This window comes from Cetorhinus maximus, chromosome 10, assembly GCF_964194155.1.
Source record: "Cetorhinus maximus chromosome 10, sCetMax3.hap1.1, whole genome shotgun sequence".
Lineage (NCBI taxonomy): Eukaryota > Metazoa > Chordata > Chondrichthyes > Lamniformes > Cetorhinidae > Cetorhinus > Cetorhinus maximus.
Genome location: NC_135888.1, coordinates 2,472,128 through 2,496,059, shown reverse-complemented (window position 1 = coordinate 2,496,059; position 23,932 = coordinate 2,472,128). Strand labels below are relative to the sequence as shown.

General features: G+C 43.9%; 1 protein-coding gene and 1 long non-coding RNA gene across 4 annotated transcripts in view; one reads left to right on the top strand and one right to left on the bottom strand.

Annotated features, from left to right (window-relative positions):
* LOC144685408 (uncharacterized) overlaps positions 1–23,932 on the top strand; it is a 1,061,419-nt gene that overhangs the window by 875,628 nt on the left and 161,859 nt on the right. The gene's annotated exons all lie outside the window — the stretch shown is intronic.
* The window catches only part of lhx6a (LIM homeobox 6a), a 51,876-nt gene continuing 40,428 nt past the window's right edge, over positions 12,485–23,932 (bottom strand). Inside the window, exons 8-9 of one of the 3 annotated variants that reach the window (XM_078549815.1) lie at positions 18,684–18,858; positions 12,485–16,559 (exon numbers count right to left, since the gene is read on the bottom strand). In XM_078549815.1, the coding sequence (XP_078405941.1) occupies positions 16,462–16,559; positions 18,684–18,858 (273 nt within the window). In that variant the 3' untranslated portion in view covers positions 12,485–16,461. Of the gene's footprint in view, positions 16,560–18,683; positions 18,859–21,596; positions 21,704–23,932 lie in introns of those variants that run through there. The other 2 variants (XM_078549816.1, XM_078549817.1) reach the window with 2 other exon arrangements.

Genomic DNA, 23,932 nt, shown 5'->3' with positions numbered 1-23,932 from the left:
GAAGTCACAAACTGGCTGGAAAGTATATTCAGTTTTTATGATCTATGTCAGAAGCAACTTCATAGGAAAGAACAGGGAGTAGGTCCTGTTAAAGGGTTATCACAAGCAAGACCTTAACTTAAAAAGCAGGACCTTGAGTGTGGGAATCTCCAGATTATTACCCGAGCCCTGTGTTAATTGGCATAGCGACAAACAGATCAGGAAAGTTAATGCTTGGCTGAAAGACTGGTGTGGGAAGGAGGGGTTGATTTCATGAGGCACTGGGACAGGAATGAGTGACACCACTAGCTCCAAAGGCCTAGTGGAAAGGTGGACTAGAACTGTGGAAAGGACTTGAAAGCAATGAAGTGGGGGAGGGGTTGGGGGTGGGGCAGTGCAGTCTGGGTGTAAAAAATAATTACCTAATGATAAAAGAGAAGGGATAAAAGCAAAAGTTAGTGCAAAAAGGTATAAGTGTAACAAACACTCCAGAACCAGAAAGGGTTATAGAATTCAGAATAAAATACCTGTTAAAAATAAAGTGGAAGTGATGAAAAATCAAACCATCAAATTGTCTGTATGGACATGTACAGAGCACCAATAACCAATATTGTTACACAACAAAAGTGTAATAAAAACACCATCAGGGGATATGGCCAGTATGGGGACAGTTATCCAAATAAGGGTAATGTACATAAATTCACATAGCCTATAAAATAAAACAAATGAATTAGAAACACAAGTTCAGTTAAAGCATAGGATGTAGCAGTTGTACCAAGAAGCTGGATACAAGCTGGGCATGACTGAGGGCTAAATATTATGGGCTATAGGATCTACAGAAGAGGGAAACAAACTTCGGAAAGAATACCAATCAAAGGATGGATGCCAGTTAGGAGAACAGACAGTGCAAACAGAATGGGTAGAACTGAGGGGCAGTAAATGATGAAAGCCTCTGGTGGGAGTTACTTCCAGTGATGTGGTAGGAGGATGTATAAATAGAGAAACCAGGGAAGTGTGTAGCAGAAAAAATGTCCTTATCATGGGAAATTTTAATTTTCACATAGACTGGGAAGCAGCAAATGGCTCAAGCAGTAAAGGCAATGGATCTTTGAATGTATTTAGGGCAGTTTTCTGCAACAATATGTTGTAAAAGTGACAATGGGTAAAGCCGTACTAGATTAGTGATGAGTAACAAACCAGAATTAGTTAATCTGACTGTAAGGGAGTATCTTGTGAATAGTGACCATAATATGAATGAATTTGATACTTGGTTTGAGAAGGAGAACAATGGCCACAAACCACAAATCCGCCTTTGAGATGAGACGTTATAACACGATTTCGAAGAAGAGCAGGGAAGTTATCCTCAGTGTCCTGGCCAATATTTATCCCTTAATCAACATTACAAAAAAATAGATTACCTGGTCATCATCACAATGTTAACCACATTCATAAATGTTGGCAGAATATGCATGTTCGTCTGTAATGACGACAAAACCAAAGCAGAAGCAGAAACCAAGGGGAGAATTTTCCCCCTGTTGGTGGTGGTGGGGTGGGGGGGGGGAGTTGTGCGGGGACAGGCGGGGGCGGGCACGAACCTGATTGGCACCCCCGATCGGATCCACACTGCCATTTTATGTGGACAGGCCAATTAAGGCCCGCCCAGTGTGACATGCGCCCGGAAGCGCTGAGCACTCCCTGTGCGGGCGGGGGCGGGGGGGGATTCCCTGAGTCAGGGCCTGCACTCTTTCGCGCATGCAGAAATCTCGCTGAGACACAGGGGTGTCTCAGGGAGCTTAGTTTAAGTTTTAAAAAGGTAAATAAAGAAAAGAAAAAAATTTAAGACATGTCCCCTCAATGTGACAGTGTCACATGAGCTGGGACATGTCAATGAATTATTATAAAAATTTTTACTCAATTTATAAACACTTCATGAAACCTCATCCCGCCCGTGGGTGAGGTTCTCCATGAAAAATGCTCTTAAGGTTGGACAGGCAGCTCAGTTTATTGCTTTAATTAGTTTTTAAACGGCCCTAATAGGCCTTTGCCAGTTTGGCAGCTGACTCAGCTGCGCGCCCGCTGAACAGAAAATCTAAATGCCGCACAGTGACGTTGGGACAGACACCCAAGGTCACCCCACGTCAATTTACACCTCGGTGAGTGGGCCCCACCCCCGCTCGCCCAGCCGAAAATTCTGGCCCAAGATTTCAAAGACATGAGGAAAAAATTGACCATAGTAAACTGGACTGGGTGAAGGTGAGAAGAAAGGGCTAAGTGTAAATTGTAGGAAAGCAAAATGTCTAGTAGTATCCAAAAAGAAAAACAGACCAGAGCATAAGATCAGAGTGAAGAATGAAAAGGTTACACAGGTAGACAAAATTTGTTACCTAGGAAGTATGTTAACATTGGATAGGAAGTACGACCAAGAAATAAGATGAAGGATTGGAATGGCCAAAGATGCATTTCAAGAAATGAAGAAGATTATGATCAACTCAAAATTAGCCTTGAAACAAAGCTGGGAATCCTGGACTGCTACCACACCAATTTGGATATACAGAAGTGAGTGCTGGATGATCAGTGAAGCAATGTAGAGAAGAATTGAAGCTGCAGAATTGTGGCTTTTGAGGCAAATAATGAAGATATCTTGGGCAAGTCACACTACCAGTGAAGAGGTGCTAGTAAAATCTGAGACCAAAAGAGCTCTGCTGACCAAGATCAGGAAGAGACAGTTGGAATTTCTTGGGCACGTAATAAGAAATCATGATTTAGAAAGTCTGATGCTGATGAGAAAGATTGATGATAAAAGAGATCAAGATAGGCAAAGAACAATCTTTCTGAAGAGTCTCGCAAACTGGATGAATGTACCACCGACAAAGGTGATCCGTACCTCCAGAGTAATTGGCTTAGTTGTAGGAGACAGAGGGTGATGACAGAAGGATGCTTTAGTGACTGGAAGCCAATGTCCAATGGCGTACCACAGGGATCTGTGCTCAGTCCCCTATTATTTGTCATTTATATAAACGACATAGATGACTATGTGGGGGGTAGGATTAGTAAGTTTGCAGATGACACAAAGATTGGCCGGGTGGGTAACAGTGAGGTTGAGTGTCTTGGGCTACAGGAGGATATAGACAAGATGGTCAAATGGGCAGATAAATGGCAGATGGAATTTAACCCTGAAAAGTGTGAGGTGATACACTTTGGAAGGAGTAATTTGACAAGGAAGTATTCAATGAACGGCATGACACTAGGAAGTTCTGAGGAACAAAGGGGCCTTGGCGTGTGTGTCCATAGATCTCTGAAGGCGGAGGGGCATGTTAGTGGGGTGGTGAAAAAGGCATATGGGACATTTGCCTTTATCAATCGAGGCATAGATTACAAAAGTAGGGAGGTCATGTTGGAGTTGTATAGAACCTTGGTGAGGCCACAGCTGGAGTACTGTGTGCAGTTCTGGTCGCCACATTATAGGAAGGATGTGATTGTACTGGAGGGGGTGCAGAGGAGATTCACCAGGATGTTGCCTGGGATGAAACATTTAAGTTATGAAGAAAGGTTGGATAGACTTGGGTTGTTTTCATTGGAGCAGAGAAGACTGAGGGGTGACCTGATCGAGGTGTACAAGATTATGAGAGGCATGGACAGGGTGGATAGGGAGCAGCTGTTCCCCTTAGTTGAAGGGTCAGTCATGAGGGGACATAAGTTCAAGGTGAGGGGCAGGAGGTTTTGGGGGAATGTGAGGAAAAACTTTTTTACCCAGAGGGTGGTGACGGTCTGGAATGCACTGCCTGGGAGGGTGGTGGAGGCGGGTTGCCTCACGTCCTTTAAAAAGTACCTGGATGAGCACTTGGCACGTCATAACATTCAAGGCTATGGGCCAAGTGCTGGTAAATGGGATTAGGTAGGTAGGTCAGGTGTTTCTCACATGTCGGTGCAGATTTGATGGGCTGAAGGGCCTCTTCTGCACTGTGATTCTGTGATTCTGTGATTCTGTAAGATTAACATGGCGGTCCATGGTCACCAAGGCATGGTACCTGGAGAGAGAGAGAAGCTGGACTGAGTTGTTAATAACTAAACCTGCAGACAAACAGTGGGAAGTTTCCAAAGAAGTATTTGGTACAAAAGAAAACTAGTACGTACACCTAACAGGCAAGAGCTCCACTTCCATAGTTACATAACCATGGCAACAAATAAGGTAAAGGACGGTATTAAGGTAATAGGAAAAGTTTGCATGAATGCAAGGAAAGGTGAAAATCCAGTAGATTGGGAAAATAGTGAAAAATTATTCAAGGGATACAAAGAAAGTAATGAGGTGTGAAAAGGGAGTACGAACAAAACTTTGTAAAAGATATCAAAGCTAGTGGTAAAAGTTTTTATAACTATATTAAGAGAGTATTAACCCAGGATGTGGGCCCAGTAAAGAGAGATTCAAGTGATACTATAACTTTAGTGCAAGAGGACCGAAATCCTGTGATACACAATAACATAAAAATAAGTCAAAGGAGGGATTTATTGGACTTAATATAATTTTTTCAAATGGTAATGGAACAAAATAAGATAGATAATATAGACAGATCTCCAGGGCCTGATTTAATATCCTCGGGTGGAAAGAAAGATTAGTGATAATTTTCCAAAATTCTCTATATTTGGAATTGTACTATGGATTGGAGTATTTCAAACATCACTCAATTATCTAAAACACGGGGGAGGGAATAAAACAAGAAATTACAGACTTTAATATCAGTTGTGGGGAAGTTACTGTAAATCTATTGCCAAGTGCAAAGTCACTAAGTACTTTAAGAAGTATAAGTTGATCTAGGAGTGTGGATATGTGAAGGGTAGGTCAAGTCTAACCAACTTAGTTGAATTTTTTTGAGATTACTAATAAGATTGGACAGAGAAGTATCTCTAGATATGTCTTGATGGACTTACCAAAAGCACTTGATAAGATTACGAACAACAACTTCCACCTATGTAAGCGCTTGTAATGTAATAAAATGTACTAAGGTGCTTGTGACATGGGTTAGTAGTTGGTTGGGAAATAGGGTAAAGAGATGTGACATGTGTGTAAATTGTGTCAATGGGAGCAAGAATTTGCAAAGGGCTGTTGAAAGAAATGCTTCTATTTGTAAAGCACCATTCTCAATCTCAGGATATCCTAAAGTGCTCTCCAGCTAAGGAAGTACTTTGGAAACGTTGTCACTGTCATTATGTAGGAAATGTAACAGCTAATTTGCACACAGCAGCTCCCACAAACAGCAAGGTGCTAATGACTAAGGCTGGATTTCTCTGGCTCCATTGGCGTTGGGTGCATGGTGGGCGTGAACGGACAATATGGTGGGAAGGCCAAAAATCAGTTTCACGCTGTTGTGAAACCAGTTTGCGATTGACCACTCCGCCTGTCAATGGTGGAGCCATGTTTCCCACCTCCACACGTCGGGAGCATCATTTTAATACATTTGCATCTAAGTATAAATCCTGCTCCCCGGAATCATCCAGCCATGTCAAATCTACTGCCCACGTCAGCAGGAAAACAGGTCAGCCCAGAACACATCTGGACAAGCGTGACGTGCAGAAGTCAGTTCTTACCGTTAGGGCCTTGGTCACATCACAGACGTCTGAGGAGAAGAGGATGCTGGAGCCCTACAGGTACTGGATCCTGGAGGAACACGTGCATCGCACGCTGGGTAGATTCTCATGGACATGGCTCCACCACGAAGCAGCTCATGGAAGGTGGAAGGTCACCATTGATGTCTGGGGTCTGCCTCACAACATCACGGTCTTGGCCATGGGCTGCTACGCATATTCAGGAAAGGGGGGGGGAGGACGGTCCAGCTATGAGTTGGAGCGGAAGGTGTCCAGGGCGGGTGGGAGAGGAAGGTCTAGGATTGACTGGGAGAGGAAGGTATACAAGGGGGTGTGAGGTTGGGAGGGGGCGAACAAAGGTGTCGGGGGGGTGAAGTTCGGATGGGGAAGGAAGTATGCGGGGAGGAGGGTGTAATGGAGAGAATGCAGCAACTGGCGAGGTAGGTGTAAGGGAAGAAGTTCAGAGGGGGAAAGTAGTTCGGGGAGGAAGGACTTCGGGAGAAGGAAAGAGTTCAGAGGGGGCAGGACTTTGGGGGGATGGAGTCCGGGGGGAGGAAGGAGTTTGGAGGGGGAAAGGAGTCCGGGAGGAAAAAGGGGTCCCAGGGAAGGAGGGAGCAAGGGTGGAGGAGGGTGCAAGGGAGGGTAGAATGTCCAGGAGAACGTGCAGGGGAGGGACCTGTGAAGTTCATGACTGCATCCTGGGTGGCAAACTCAGGGTGAGCATGGTAGGAGGGGATGGTGAGCATGAGAGGGGGCAGAGGGAACCAGTACAGTGGGAGGGTGAGGGTGCGATGGTAGGTGGGGACTCAGAGGTCAATGTGGATGGGGGTCTGATTCTCAGGAAGGCAGGAAATGTACACATTCTCCTGACATCCTGGAAGGAAAAGGGTTTGGGTTGGTAGGTGACAGTGGGAGGTGAAAGGTGATGACAGGGGAGTCAACAGTGATGAGGGAAAAGACAGGGGGAGGGGAAGGGGTGGGGGAGCTGACAATATATTTGACCGTGACCATGGTTGTTGAAATTGAAAGTGGGCGGAGCCTCGTGTTGGACGGGCACGGGGGGGCTGCCTGGGAGTGGTCAGGGGGTGGGCGGAGATACAGGTTGGCTCAGATAGACGACTGAAAGAGACCCCAGCAGGCAGCACTGAAAATGCTCAGGACCGTGAGATGAGGGGGATGGATGAAGGCTCCGCACGTGTGGGAGGAGAGGTTGTACCAGGCTCCGAAAGGCCCTGCCACACACACACTTCTCCCTCCAGAATCACTAGTGGCCCAGCTGCCTGCAGCTAACCTGCTAGTGGAGGGGGGGAGAGGGGGGGTGGGGGGGGTGGTGGATGCAGCGGGAGGACTCCCGAAGCCTGTCAATGAAGCTGAAGGACAACATTAAACATTACTCAGTGAAAATGAATATATTTTCATAGGGTCCAGAGGAGGTTCATGAGAACGATCCCAGGAATGAAAGGCTTAACATATGAGGAACGTTTGAGGACTCTGGGTCTATACTCGATGGAGTTTAGAAGGATGAGGGGGGATCTGATTGAAACTTACAGAATACTGAAAGGCCTGGATAGAGTGGATGTGGGGAAGATGTTTCCATTAGTAGGAGAGACTAGGACCCGAGGGCACAGCCTCAGAGTAAAGGGAAGACCTTTTAGAACAGAGATGAGGAGAAACTTCTTTAGCCAGAGAGTGGTGAATCTATGGAATTCATTGCCACAGAAGGCCGTGGAGGTCAGGTCATTGAGTGTATTTAAGACCGAGATAGATAGGTTCTTGATTGGTAAGGGGGTCAAAGGTTACGGGGAGAAGGCGGGAGAATGGGGTTGAGAAAGTTATCAGCCATGATTGAATGGCGGAGCAGACTCGATGGGCCGAATGGCCTAATTTCTGCTCCTATGTCCTATGGTCTTATGGTCTATAAAGTGACAAAATGCATACACCCGTGCAACCAACTGTGATCAGAATTTCTTAACTTTTCTAGGCCTGCCGCTTCTTCTAGGTGCTGCCCTGACATCCGCAGGAAGGGTGGAGACAGCCTGTGCAATGGGTGGTCTTGCTGCCTCTGATGACTTCGATGTGGGTCCTCTGGAGACCCAAAGCTTTGAGGGGGTCACAGGCAAACGGGACTTGGAGGAGTGGACAGCCTCTGAGATCCCTGAGTGGATGACCCTGGGGTGTCCAGCTTCTACTACTCCTCCCTTTGGTTCCCCAAGGGCCCCAGCCTGACTCCTTGTAATGGAGGGACATCAAGGTGCCCCATTTCCCTCTCGCGTTGCCACTGCAGGAACTCACCCATGGCTACCGAGATGGAGTGCAGGTCAGTGTACACCTCCTCGTCCTGCTGGACCAGGATCTCCTTGGCGTCCACCATCCTCCCCATGGAGACCTCCATATGCACACATGTGGGCACCACTTCTTCAGAGAGCAGGCAGACGCACTCTTCTGACTCACATGCCACTCTGTTGAGGGCTTCCAACAGATCTGCATGATTTTCCCCTGCTTCTGCTGACTCTCCACGATGAGTTGAAAGGCTGAATCCAGAGGCTTGTCATCTGACTCGGACCTCACAGATGCCTCTTCCCCAGCAGCCCTCCGAGTGCCGGGGAGCTCGGCTGAACCTGCCTCCTCCTGCTGCGGACACGTGTCTGTGCGGTGACCACCAGATTGTGAACCCGAGCCTGCTCTAGATCAAAGTCTCACCGAGGTGTGTGTCTCTGCGCTGGTGGAGGGTGTGGGTAAGCGCAGTGATGGGTCTTCCAGGCTGCTTATTTCCAGCTCTTCAATGGAGGAGGAGTCCCCTTGGCTGGAAGTGAGGACGTGGTTGGAGCTGAGGGACTGGCTGGCTGAGGGTGTCGGTCACTTGGCAGAGCTCCCAGTGAACCAAAGTAGAGATAATTAGTGCATGGCAGCAGAGTTAAAAGCAGGAGAGAGAGACACTCACAGTTGTGTTGTGAGAGAGAGATGACGTGGTGCACAATTGTCGGGTGGGTGTTCGCCGCCAACCTCACCGTCACCACAGGCACGGTCCACATCCTCACCAGCCAGCGCAATGGCACATTCCTCAAAGTGAGTGAGGGGCCTAATGCGGGACACCACACCCCCTCCTCCCCCACCTCACCCCTCCTCCTCCCCCCCCACCGTGTCTAGGACCTCTCCTTGCTGTTGTGAACCAGCCTCCCCTGCATGTAAACAGATGGAGAGAGTGTGAGCAGGACACATGGCACTGTGTGGGATGTTTGTGTGGTGAGCGGAGCCATTGACGGGATGAGGACATGAGCTCCAGAGGATATGAGCCTGATGGAGATGTGAGGGTGTGTGTGAGAGTTAGTGGTGTTGTCCCTTGACGTGTGAGATCCCTGTGGATGTGTGATGGGTTTGTGAGTGTGAGTTGAGAGTGATGGGAATAGTGACTTACCCTAGTGGGATGGATGAGGGCATCCACCCTCTTCCTGGCTGGGTGGCTGTCCTCTTTTGCAGGGCATTGGACCACCGCTGCCACCATCTCCCATGCTGGATTGGTGACCTTGCTTGCTGGTCTTCACCCAGACCTGGGGGCAGAGGACTTCATGGCCTCTACTGCATCCAGTAGGCGCTCGAGGGAGGCATCACTAAATTTGGGGGCAGCATATTTCCTCCATTTGGTAGTCATCAGTTCCCAGCAGCTTCCTATTCCGTGAAGAGTGGTGGCTCTGAGCAGGGATGCCCTTTAAATATGGCATCCGGATTACTGAAGGCCTGAGGTGATGGCAGGGTGGGCAAATCAGAGGCCACCCCACCAACGACTCAGCATGTTTCCCGGGAATGAATAATTAGTGAGGCGGGATGTGCCAGGAATGGGATGATATGGCACGAAAAGCTGCCATTGCAGCTGGTGGGTAAAATGTCCTTTTTCCCACCCACCCACCTCCGCACGGGGCAAATCTGGGACAATTCCACCCTAAGTTTTAGTGAGGTTGATTGAGGGATAAATATTTGCCAGGACATCAGGAAGAACTCCTCTGGCTCTTTTTTGACATAAGACCATAAGACCATAAGACATAGGAGCAGAAATTAGGCCAATCGGCCCATTGAGTCTGCTCCGCCATTCAATCATGGCTGATAACTTTCTCAACCCCATTCTCCCGCCTTCTCCCCGTAACCTTTGATCCCCTTACCAATCAAGAACCTATCTATCTCCGTCTTAAATACACTCAATGACCTGGCCTCCACAGCGTGCCATTGGATAGTCTATGTCCACCTAAGAGAGCAGATGGTGCCTATTGTCTCATTGAAGTTAGCACATTGACAATGGGTCAACCCTAGATTTTTGTGCTTAAGTCTCAGCAGTGGGACTTGAGCCCATAGCCTGACACAGAGATGGAAGAGCTCGAAACTGAGCCAGGGCTGATACCTAGGAAAGAATTTTCCCCCTATTGGGGGGGGGGGAGGGGAGGGGGGGCGGTTGTGCAGGGGCAGGTGGGCACGGACCCAATCGGGTACGCACCGCCATTTTACGTGGGCGGGCCAATTAAGGCTCCCGTGAGGGCAGGGGGGGTGGTCCTCTGAGTCGGGGGTGTGCATGTGTGTGAAAGAGCGCAGAAATCTCCCTGAGGCACAGAGGTGACAGTGTCACATGAGCTGGGACATGTCAATGAACTTTAATGAAAAACTTTATTTAATTTATAAACACTTCATGAAACCTCATCCTGCCCGTGGATGAGGTTCCATGAAAGATACGAAGGCCGCCTGGGCTCTTCACCCGCCCCCCAACCTTAAGGTTGGACGGGCGGGTTTCTCAATAGAATTAATTAGTTAATTAATGGCCTTAACAGGCCTTTGACAGTTTGGTGGGTGCACAGCTGACTCAGCTGCGCGTCTGCCGAACTGAAAATCTAAATGACGCGCGGTGACGTCGGGATGCACGTCCGAAGTCACCCCACATCATTTTATGCCTCAGCGAGTGGGCCCCACCCCTGCTCGCCAAGCCGAAAATTCTCCCCCCCAAAGACAGATTAATGAATGGGAAAAAGTGTGGCAGATGGAGTTCTGTGTAGGGAATTGTGAGGGGCCATCCACTTTGGATCCAAGAATGATAGATCAGAATACTTTCTTAATGATGAAGAGCTGTGGAAGAGCAAAGGGATTTGGGTCTCCAGGCATATAAATTACTCAAAGGTATAAAAAGTAATCAAAAAGGCAAATGGAATGTTGGCCTTTTATCTAAAGGGGATTGGAATATTAGGTGAAGACAGTGACACATCAGTTACACAGAGCCAGGGTCAGGCCTCATTTGGGGCACTGCGTTCAATTTAGGGAACTGCACCTCAAGAAGAAGGGATTAATGGCAGGTGATTTCACCAGAATGACACCATGGCTTAAAGGCTTAAAGAGTATAGGTTGCAAAAACTTGGCTTGTACTCCTTTGAGTCTAAAAGTTTGAGGGGTGATTTAATTAAAATATTTAGAATTATGAAAGGATATGATGGAGTAGATACATATAGGCTATTTCTGCTGATGGGCAGGGGCGCTGGGGGTGGAATCGGAACAATTTTAAGATTAGAGCCAAGCCATTTAGGAGAGCAGTCAGGAAACACTTTTTCATACAAAAGACAGTGGACATCTGGGATTCTCTCCCTAGTTAGCTGAAATGTTTGTTTAATTGGTTCTTGGAAGTTCAATATTGTTGCTAATATTAATGTAATGATTTATGGTGGCATTGTTCATGCATCAATGTTATACTGATCACACTGAAGAAATCTAGTTTATAATCCAGTCAGACACTTTGCTCCTCTTGTATGTATATAGTGTGCCACAATGTTTGTGGTTAAATGAATTGCACACTCTTTATTCAGTTTTTGGAACATGGGTATGCTTTATATAACAAACAGAAAAGGTGTCTTTCTTCAGGCTCCTCCAGACCCTGTGGCACGTGTAAGCTGTCAACCACTACAAGTGCACAATACCCTTTACTGGAGTTATGAAATCTGTGCTGCAATGTGACTGAATTGGACTCCATGGCACTGAAAACACCAACATTTCACGAAACTACTCTTCCAGCAAGCAGTTCTGTGTTTTAATGTATAAAAAGCATACATAGCCTATGCTTGATCCTGTTAACTTATATACCCATAGTCACAAACTGAGATTGTGCTATTGTGCCTGTATAGTTACTCAATACTCAGCATAGTTACTCAATACCATCAGACTTGAGGAGCTCTACAAGTTAGTTGCCTTGCTGACGTCATCAGCATTAACCATTTGTTTCTCTTGGTGTTTGGAGTTAACAGGGTGAGGGGCAGGGTGAAATAATTCACAATTACTCAACTAAACTGATTTTTTAAAAATTCATTTACAGGATGTGGGCCTCACTGGCTGGGCCAGCATTTATTGCCAATCCCTAATTGCCCTCAAGAAGATGGCGGTGAGCTGCCTTCTTGAACCGTTACAGTCCATGTGGTGTAGGTACACCCACAGTGCTGTTAGGGAGGGAGTTCCAGGATTTTAACCCAGCGACAGTGAAGGAACGGCGATATATTTCCAAGTCAGGATAGTGTGTGGCTTGGAGAGGAACTTCCAGGTGGTGGTGTTCCCATCTATCTGCTGCCCTTGTCCTTCTAGATGGCAGTGGTCGTGGCATGACCAAAGGGAATCCAATTTAGTGTCTAGCTGTCATTAATAATATGTGGGTTTATTATGTTTCTCCACATGGTGAGTTTTCCCCACCTCATGCGTAGCAGGGAGGTTCTGAGCGCAGGTTAGACACTTTTCTACAAGTGTGAAGGGAAAAGCAGAGAAACAGTTGGCCTGTGCCCGGACCATCCTTCTACATCTCCATTTATTCAGCGAAATGGATGGAGGTCTATCTTCTCAAATTAAAAGGGTGTGTGATGCAAATGGAATTTTGGGAAGAAAAATAAAATGAGATTAGTAGAGGCTTGAATTCATCAAAGTGGCAGCACTTTTATTGCATTTAATCACACATAATACATTAACAATGCACAGTAAAAGTCTAAATGTTACAAAAACTGAAAATTTTAAAAGTGCTTACGGAAGTTTATATTTTACAATAAATACTTGATTAACAGTGTCTTGACATTTTAAAAGTAGCATCCATTTTTGTAATGGTAATTGTTGTAAGCCAAGACATGTTGAATCATCACATGCTAAAACAAACAATTTACATTTGGATTAAAAACGCTTTAAACATCTATGTACAAGAACACATATGACAAGACATGAGTTTATGTTTCAGCATAATCCATGAACTAGAGTGAAACCTCCTTTTACAGGTTACAAAGTCGTACATACAAAGACAGTACGCTTGGAAAGAAGTAAACAATTTCTTTTTTCACCAAAACAAAATAACGTGGTCATTGTGCTTCTTTGCTCTGGCCTGGATGGTTCCTGTAAACCTTTACATTTTCATTAGATACAGAATGAACAGTAAAACCTGTCTGTATGAGGTATGATGATTCATCCAATGTTCTGTGGTTAATTCTGTGCAATTGCTAATGCATTGCTTGCTGGAATTGCTTCTAAATCCATTGTGCTATAAACAATGAGATCTACACAACTTCATTTCCTTTATGGTAAAATGTGTAAAATGCTGATGAAGTATTTAGCTAATTCCATAGCTCTTATTATTTCCTCACCACTTCAGTCAGCCAGACATGACAGCAACTCCGCATCCTCTTAGTCACGGCTACCAGTTAAAACACAGGATGACCTACAGATCCAAGTACATTAGATAAAACAGAACCTTTGGGGCTAAAAATGGATATGTGAGCCATTTTCCCAGCCAGCCACACAACCGTTATCCCAGTGAAGAACAGTAAAGCATCTCTTCTACTGTATATATGCTCACAATGGCTCTGATACTGCTCAGATAAACAATAGATAGATGTTATGCTAGTGTGCCAGCAAAACTCTAGCCTATTTTAAAAAGTCCAGGAATGAGGCAGTTTGATTTTTGTTGAGGGTGACACAAGTCCGTAATCTGAAAACTTGGCAAATATAACAATATATGATCCTTGAAACTTAAACTGACAGTTGTCTCCCATTTCAACCTATTGGCCTACTGTAAAGGTTTGTAAAAAGAGTAAATGGCGTAATTTGAGGTTATGATGTATTCCTTAGGCATTCAAGCTGCCGATTTCAGCACAAGTAATCCACTGAAAAGAAAGACGATAGGCCATACTTTGAAACATTGCTAGAGTGAGACTCTGCTTTTCTACACTGCAGCAGTTACACCAAAGCCAATCAAACCCAATTTGTGTACGTACATACCTTAGTGCGGGTGTTACCTACACTACAGGGGCTGCAGCGGTTCAAGAAGACAGCTCACCACCACCTTCTCAAGGGCAACTAGGGATGGGTAATAAATGTTGGCCAAGCCAGCAATGCCCACATCCTATGAATGAATTAAAAAAAAAACAGAATGATTCCCCCTTTTTGGTGAGGTATAAAATAAGCTTTTAGCATTTTTAAAAAATGTAAATCACATCTTTTAATTCATTAGTTTATTTCTGTCACTCTTGTTTTATGTCACTAGCCTGCAGGTCCCAAGATCTGGCAAACTATGGCTATATTAGTGACCATGTTAGCACAGCGAGCTGCATTTAAAAACAAATAGGATTGATTTCTCAGGTGAATGGAACAGCAGAATATTAATAAACTGGATAAGAATTGTTTACTTTAACTAAAATTTGCAGCAGATATTCTGTTGTGGCCTCTGGCCATTTCTCATGCACTTTCCATGTTAACATAGGTCCACACGCCTCATGGAGAGCTGGCAAACAATATTAATTTGTTTCCCCCATTCGAGAAAAATCATATTAACTCTATAAGTGCTTCAGTTTTCTACCAATTTATATTCCTATTTCTTTCTTCCACTCATGAAAGCCTCAACTCTTAATGGGGTATGGTCCCCATAAGTGACAGAAGCTCACCCGTGTGACCATTTTTGTTGTGTGACTCTAGAAAGAATGCCCAGTGCAGGTAAGCTGACATTGCGAGTTTCCTTTCCACATATGCACACTTGGCCAGCGCAGCCCACAAGGTAGCAATCTGGAGCAGGATCCTTTGCAGATTTGCACCCTCCCTAGCTCAGATCAGCTGAAGAAAATTGCTGCGGTCCTATCGCTACTCTGGCTAAGATCACCAAACAGTGCAGATTAGGAATCAAACCTAGAGGCCTTTGGTCTGTTTATTCTAGCATCAAAGGGAGGTGCATTTACTAACTAAACCAGGAGGACAGCCCCACCAAGTGTTCCTATTGCTCGCATGGTGCCACTGAGGCAACAACTCTATATACACTACAGACAACCCAGTCTGACTCACCCTATAGCTTTACACTTCTCACATGGGACTTTCTACATCTTATGCCTTTCATCGTTACTTGAACAAATGGAAACAGTTAATTTAGGCTTCCTTTTCTGCTGAGACATCATTAATTCATGCCACATAAACAAAATATTATACAACAAGTTACAGCCAGTGGCTTTAGCATGGCTGATCTGTGACACAATCACTCAGCCATGTCCAAATGCAGTAGGATAGATAAGGAAGATTAGTTTTGATGAGTTCCTTATTTCAAATTTTAAATAACTGTTTCAATTGAGCTGAACTGAACATTATTGGTTGTAACTAGAATTTAATGGGTAATATGCTGAAGTTTGTAGTTTACTAAAATTAAACCACCATAAACCACTTAGAGCCATTAGTGTGTAATTCATGAGCCCAAAGGAAGAATGAGTGTTGAGGGCCTGATTTCTCTGTTGGTTTATATTTCTGTGAACCAGCAAGTCCCATTTTATATATATATATATATATATATATATATATATCTTGTTTAAAACACAGTCATACATTTTAACAGCTTAGTTAAATTATGCCTGAAAAATTAAGTCAACAAAATTGCGTTATTGTGTAGGGTATTCAATGTGAAGCATGACTGTTGCTGTGAGATGATGCATTCTTAGGGCAGTGAGTAAATTCAGTGTTCGTGTGAACTGTCTGATGTGCAAGTGGTGGAATAACAGAAATTAGGCGGGAATGTTTTCATTAGCAAGTGGTTTTGAAAAGAAGGCCATGACAAGAGTGATGGAGTTATGTATTTTTCCAATGTGGAGTAGAGTCCATGACTCTGTTGCTGGGCAGAAGGAAGCTATCATTGCGCCGTGAGATTGTGGGAACCAAAAAGTACCAATTCAACAAATGCACTACAAGTAAACCATCCACATTGAGTCTACATGTGTGATACTAGACCAGAATTTTTAAAGGTGACCAGTTGTTGCAGTATTGGGAGGCATGAGTCACAATGCATAACACTCCTTCATGCTGCATTGTCAATAAAAAAAATAGACCAAGTCAAAGAAGCTAAACAAAGTTCAGAGCCTTCTCACCTCAGGCCAATTATTACTGATACAATGCTAGAGGTGATTTGATGCAGCAGCTGCTTTACCAAACTCTGGTATAGAAAAACCTTAATACTGTTACTAGAAACAAAATGGGAAAAACATTGTTTTATCACTGAGGTCGGTCCTTATCCTGACAAGAACCAAAAAGGTCCAGCCTTCGGATTAAGTGAGCATGTTCTTTAGGTAATGAATTAAGAGGGAAATACTGCAGATGCTGGAAATTAGGTCTGGCAAAGGGTGCACACCTGAACAGTTAACTCGTCTGTTCTCTCCAAAGTGGCTGCCTGCTGAGTATTTCCAGCATTTTCTGTTCTTGTTTCCTTATATAATGAACTGGATTCAGTACAATTTGAAAACCAAGCCATGTGAAAAGCATGTAGGCAGGTCCTAGCATCTTAATACATTACTGAGAATGTCCACAAGCGGGGTTTATGAATTTAAGTTTTGCTTGTCACACGATCCATAAATGACATCTGTTCTTCAAAGACCTTTTCTGGCAGAGGGATCAACGGCTGATTGGCAACTGTGGCAGAGCCAAAGCTTGGTGTGGAATGGGCTGTGTTGTCAACACTGAAAATGGATGACCTAAAAATAGAAGGAGAGCTAATATACCAATAAATTTGAATATAACAGTAATTTGTTTCATAAGTACATGGGCACATTAACATTGTAGGAAGAATCGCATGGTTCTTGGTACCAAAAAGATATTCACAGTTAATGGTTTTAAAAGATGAGACACAAATTCATGTTGGTATTCAGAGGATTCACAAAGTTAACATGCAGGTATAGGAAGTAATTAGGAAGAAAAACGGTATGTTAGTCTTTATTGCAAGGGGGTTGGATGACATGAGCAAGGGGGTCTTGCTGTAATTATCCAGGGATTTGGTGAGTCCACATCCGGAACACTGTGTGCAGTTTGATCACCTTGCCTAAGGAAGGATCTACTTTTCTTAAGGAGGACACAAGATTCACTAAATTGATTCCGGGGATGAGAGGGGCTGTTCTGTGAGGAGAGGTTGAGTAGAATGGGCCTATATTCTCTGGAGTTGAAAAGAATGAGAAGTGATAACACTGAAATTTATAAAATTCTTAGAGGACTTGACAGAGTAGATGCTGAGAGGCCATTTCCCCTAGCTGGAGTTTAGAACTAGGGATTATAATCTAAGGATGAGGGGCCATCCATTTAAATCTGAGATGAGGAGAATTTTTTCTTCATTTGGAGGGCTGTGAATCTTTGAAATTCTCTATCCCGGAGGACTGTGGATGCTCAGTTGATGAGTATATTCCAGACTGAAAAATTTTGGGGAAAAAAGGAAGTAAAAGGATTTGGAGGGGGGGGGGGCAAGAAAGTTTAGTTAATATAGAAATTCAGCCATGAGAGCCATATGCCCAATAGCATCTAAAGTTACCCAGTATTTGCATATGTCAATCAAGACGTGGGAGGAAGTATTCAATGCCTACCATCACTCAGGAAAAAACTTACAAAAGTGAAGGCAAATATCTGTGAACTGGTAAAGTAGATAATCACCATGATTCCCATCCTTCTTCACCCTGAATCTGCTAGACAATAAACTGAAAATCTGGATCAAAGCTTGTGTGTGAAACTCCTTTGTTACTTAACAGAGGTAATGAAACTCAATGTGCTTGTATTCTAAGAGACAAAAAAGCCAATTTTTCAAGGCGAGAAGCATTAATCACACATTAGTCTCTTGGTTCAAATTGTCTCAAGATAAGGAAGGATCCAGGACAATTTCTTCCCAGATCTGTGCAAATGAGATTCTAAAGATCACGATTACAAGTCTGGGGTAATCTGCTTCAATTGCCGGGCAGTCTATGGAATTTATTCTATCAGTTGTAAACCAGAGCCAACTAATAATTATGAGTAGGAGTGCTTCCAATTAACAGCATCAGTTGGGTACAAACTGGTTCAAAATAGCCTGGGGAAATCACCTTTTGTTTAGCACATACTGGTGTGACATCATAATGTTAACTTCAGTGACATCATTATAGGTAGTTGGTGCATAAATTAATAAGATTCAATCAAATTGCACAGATAATGTTCTGTGGCAATTCACATCACTACTACACATGATGAATGCCAGTGGGCCCATCTTAGTTCACACATCTTGGAAAAATGCATCAAGAGCTCTCCCTCATCACACCATCCAACTGGACCTTGCTGAATAGAAACATAGAAAATAGGAGGAGGAGTAGGTCATTGGAATTGAATTCCCTCATATTCATTCTCCAAACGTGATTTCTATTTCAAATGATGATCACTATGTGAATAACTTCTTCCTGACATCATTTTCATCAGCTTTAACCTACTGTGAAGTAGTGCTCCAGGTTTAACTTTCAATGCCAATTAATATTCTATATGCGCTTAAAGGCTCCCTCTCAACCATTGCCGTTCAAGAATGAAGAGTCACAGTTTTGCACCTTTCCTCATAGCTATACTCTCCAATGTCAGGTATCAGGTTTGTGACTCCTTCCTGCGCTGGCATCAGGGTCGATATTAACCAAAACTGAACACAGTGCTTAAGGTGCTCAATTTAGTAGAATACAGGTCCATTTAATTGTTTCATGTGATAAATACTGTACTTGTTTGCAAAGCACATATAGTTTAAGGGATTGCACATAACTGAATAAGGAGGTCTTTAGAATATTGTATTCTGTAGAATATTATGCAAACTCAAGGAGAACAGATTGCAACACACGTCTACTTACTTTCCACATAACCATGGAGAGCCACCATTCTGGTCCGCTCATGGTGACTGAAAGCTTGGTAATGAATGTCCTCTGGTAGGGATGGAGGAAGGCGTGACCGAGGGGGACCTGGCTGACCTACTGCATGCTGTGGAGTATGCTTTTTGTGCCGTGCTCTGCAGTTTTGAAACCAGACCTACAAACAGCAACAGATACAATCCATCATGATGCCCCATGATAAAAGCTTCAGTTGTGCCCAATGATCAGGGAGCTTTTCAACTACACACAACTACAAAGTTCTCACAAATTTAAAAAAAAACTAAAAATTCTCCATTAAGTTACATAAATATAACTAGTTTTCAAGTGCAAATATAAATACAACTTTATGCATGTTCAAAACAATTAATAAGGATGTATTCATAATGAGGAGGATCAGTGCAGACTCAATGGACTGAAGACCTCCGCCTGTTCTGTGTGGTTCTATCATTCCATGCCTGCCAACTAGAACAGAGGGGAATTGTAATGTAAATCGATGTGAAGTACAATCCTGATCCTCAGATGGACAGATAGTAAGATGAGAGTATCCAGGTTGACCCCTGCAGTTCAGCGCATGCATCCTTTTTGTGATCCCAGTTTTTAACTCCGGATATAGGTGGATGCAGAGGAGAGTTAGAAATCAAGCTGCTGCTGCAAATACGCTGACATCTCTTGGCAGGACAAGGTCACCAAGTCAGAGGTCCCAGATTGTGCGAATTTTACTCATTGCTAAGCCAACAGTGTCTGCACTAACTCAGCCACATTCATCAGACAGCCACATACCCAGAGACCTTCTGTACGGTGAAGTGCCTACTGGATCATGACCTCCTGGGCATGCATAGCTGTGCTGCAAGGACACCTGCAAGTGAGATATGAAGATGGCGGATATCGACACTGACGTCTGGGAGACAGTCACTGACGGGGTGACCTCTGGAGGCTGACTGTTTGGAGGAGCGCTGGAAGGGGTGAGCAGAAGCGGGAAACCCAGCTGGCTGAGAAGAGGGCCCAGAGAAAACAGAGGTCAGCAAAGCCTGCACCTTCTCAGCCCATTGCCTTCCTCTGCAGCAAATGCGGCACAGGCTGCTGAGCCAGGGTGGTGCTTCTCTTGAGCCACATCAGGCGATGCTTAACAGACATGCTTACCACCATGGTGCATACTATCATCATGAGATGGAAGGCTGCCAGCCACTGCTGCAAATGTCAGGCCTGGGCTATTTTAACTCCCAGGCCTTGTTAACATGGCACCAGTCCAGTTCCTGGTCAGCTGGAAGTTGACAGGAAGTAGCTGCTGGCCTCAGGAAGTTTGTATGTCCATGGTGAGGGGAAGGGGTATCTGGGTGGGCTTTGTGGGACAGAAAGGAGGTGGAGAAGTTTGTCACATAGGTGCCCTTTGCTGGGCCTGGATAAACCATCCTGTTCCTCCTGGCCCCATTAAAGAAAATTTTAAAAATCTATTTGGGCCTCTTCATTTTCCTGACAGATCTTGGCTCTCTTCAGCCCAGTGAGAAAGCTATAGTGGCCATCAGACCTTGACAGTATCTTCGAACCTGAATTTTCACATTTAAAGCTCAGCAATCTTTTAGAAGTCTGTGTAGAAGTCACAGTCAGTGGGAGCTGGCCAGCTTGAAGGTGGTTATCCATATTAATACACTTTCTAGACAAAGTCACTGGAAAACAAACAGGAGCAGGAGCTGATCTACCTCTCCCCAACCCACGGGTAGGTGGTCTTGTGGCACAATGGGTAGTGTCCCTGCCTCAGAAGTTCTGGGTCCAATCCCACCCAAGGAAAATGCAGACATAACATGGCCAAGCAGATTGAGTATTAACCTGTAAATCCTTCCAACATATGTTAATTGCAGATGGTAAGAGAGGGAGAGAGTCCTGGTCAGGCATGTGGTGAAAAGAAAACTGGAGCCTCTACCACCACTCTTCATAGCTCCAGACTACAACATGCATATAAAAGTGTGCATGTTGCCACGGCAACTTTCTCCTGGGGTCGGTGGGGTGGTGGGGGGGAGGGGGGGGAAGGTGGTCTGGGTGTTGGCTGAACAGCCAGTGTGGATCAGAATGGTGCCATAGGCACAGGGTTCAATCCCCATTCCGGCTGGGATGAATTCAGGACCAGCCTCCTTGCCCTACCCCTGGTGGAGGTCATGGCATTGTGTTGATGCAGAGAAGTGGAGAAGAACCCATGGGCGCTGATGCCAACTGGAGCACCCCTACCCCAGTGGAGCTCAGCTAACTTAATACAGGCCTTGGATTCAACAGGGTAACTTTGATCTCCAAAGTGCACCTTTCTTACCGGATGTGCTCACTGAGTTCTAGGGAGCCTCACAGCCACTTCTGAGTTCAAGCTACTCTAGTTCAGGTATATTCCTTTTTTATCCCCTGCAACACTACAAGCTCCAACCAGGGTAAGCTTTAGACAGCATCTGAGCGTTCAGGGTAAGTTCATCCACAGCTTGATTTTTTTTAAAATCCCTGATACTAATAAAAATTGATTGCACCACCAAAGAATGAGTCCAAAATTCAGATCTGTGAATCTAAAAAATATCACTTCAAATCCATAGTTGGATGTCAGATTTGGAAACCAGAAAATAGCATTTAGGATAAGAATTTTGGTTTTAAATTCCCCAACATACCAATACCTCAATGTTAAACAGTCTACTCCTATAATTCTAGGTAAAAATTATTCCTACACCAGAGAGATGGCAATTATTGTCAGACATATGGAAAACAGATACAATGATATCAACAAGCGTCTTACACTCTAACTCCTCCCTGCATCTTGGCTGCCATTGCTTGCCTGTGTTCCATCACTTTCACCATGAAAGCCAATAATATTAAGGTGATGAAAATTACTCATGGAATCTGGAGATGTGTAATTCCCTCTGAGCTGAAATTTTCATTTTCAATATTTGTCACTTTGGAAGATCTTTCTGAATTGTGACGTAAGTCAACTTTCCGCTTACCAACAATATGAACTGGACTGGAAAAATCAGATCCTAAGGGGAACAAAATATGCTCTGGGAATAAAGGAAGATCTAGATCCTGGAAAAGCTGCCATGGGCCAGATGGATCAAACGTGGCCAAGCTCAGAACCAGACAACAGAGAATTGGAAGGATGAACTCATTGCACTGGAGTCTGCCCCAATTCTTAGTTCATCTAGGAATGGAAGGTAACTGAACTCAGGCTAGCTGACAAATGGAATTTTCCAACCCTGATCACTTTACATTACACTCCAATGAAACATGTTTTTACTTACATTTACATTCCACATAAATTGAAAAAACTAATAATGGCTAAAAAATGTTTTTTAAAAAATCCCTACAAAGATTGAATACATTAAAGTGGAGCAATAGTAAGTGTAAACATGTCAGGTATATATAGATCACACATGACAGGAAACAAGTGATAGAAAACAACACACTGAGCAACAGTGAACCGAATAACATGAGCAGGTTTGAGGTATAATGATCTACATCTTAAGATGTATGTATGTATGTAGCACTACTGCCAAGTCAGGTACTCAGTTCACATCCATGCCAATACTTGCAGATTGAGTGGGATCATTCCAATATTATGCCCATACTTATAATATTTGTTGCATTTTTTAAGCATGAATAACAATTCATACACTGCATATGGGGCCAGGCCATTTATAAAATTTCACCTTTCATGCAATAGTTATTAATGTGGTCTTAAATAAAACAATAATGATTGTGCTTTAAAGAACAGCATAAATTATATTACAGATTAGTGTGAAATGGCAAATTTAAAATTTTACTTTTGTTTTAAATCACTTTTGGTGTCAGAGTTGATGTTAGCTGACTTACGTTGTGTATCTCATGATTGCATTAAGGAATTGTTAGCCAGTACAACATCCTGGAAGTTACTGACCTAAATTTATGAGCAGAAGGATTTGCGTTTAACTGAATAGTGACACAGTGGCACCATCCTAACTCTCACCCCCTCCTATAATCACTCTGCTATTTAAGAAAGGGGGGAGGGGAAAATCAGTGAATTCTCGGACCAGTTAATATAATATCTGTTGTCAGGAAATTGCTAGGGTTTACAATTCAGGATAGGATGACTGAACACCTTGAAAATGTTCAGGCTGATCAGAGAGAGCCAGCATGAATTTGTAAAGGTTGGGTCACGTCTGACAAACCGGAATGAATTTTTTGAAGAGGTGACAAAAGTAGTGTTCAAGGAATGTCTATGGATGATATTTATATGGACTTCCAGAAGGTATTTGATAAAGTCCCATGTGAGAGACGGTTAGCTAAAGTTGAAGCTCATGGAATTGAAGTCAAATTACGGATCTGGTTAGGAAATTGCATGACTGGCAGGAGAAAGAGTGAGGATAATGGGCAGGCATTCTAATTCTGTAATTGGCAGAATGTGGCTCGTGGTGTCCCACAAGGATCTGTGTTGCGGTCGCAATTATTCACAAATGTATTAATGCCTTAATTGATGAGCTAAACAGCTACATATTCAAGTTTGCCAAGAGGTGTCAGCTGTGGCTCAGTTCATAGCACCCTCGCCTTTGAATCAGAGGGTTGTGGGTTCATGTCCCACTCCCGGAAACCAAGAACTGTGATTGTACTCGAAAGAGTTGCGATCTGTGACTGTTGATAACTCGAAAGAGTTTCAAGTTTGCCAATGACATGAAGGTGGGTGGCATTGTAAGCAGTGTAGATGGAATCTAAAACTACAAAGAGATATTAACAGGTTAAGAGAATGGGCAAAACTGTGGTAAATGGATACAATATAAGCAAGTGTGAGGCCATCCACTTTGGACCTAAAAATGATAGAACAGAGTACTTTCTAAATTAGTGAAAAGCTAAGAACAGTTAAGGTCTAAAGAGTCTTGGGGGTCCATGTACATAGATCATTAAAATATCATGAACAGGCACAGAAAATAATCAAAATGGCCAATGGAATGCTGACCTCTATATCTAGAGAACTAGAATACAAGGGGTTAGAAGTTATGTTAAAGCTATACAAAGTCCTGGCTGGATCAAACCTGGAACACTGTGAGTAGACAGGGCGCCACGCCTCAGGAGGAAGTGCAGCATAGATTTACTATAATAATATTTGAGCTCCAATAGTTAAATTATGAGGAGAGACTAGACAAGTTAGTATCGTGTTCCCTGGAATTTAGGAGGCTAAAGGGTAATTTGATCAAGGGTTTCAAGATATTAAATGCAACAGAGAGAATAAATAGAGA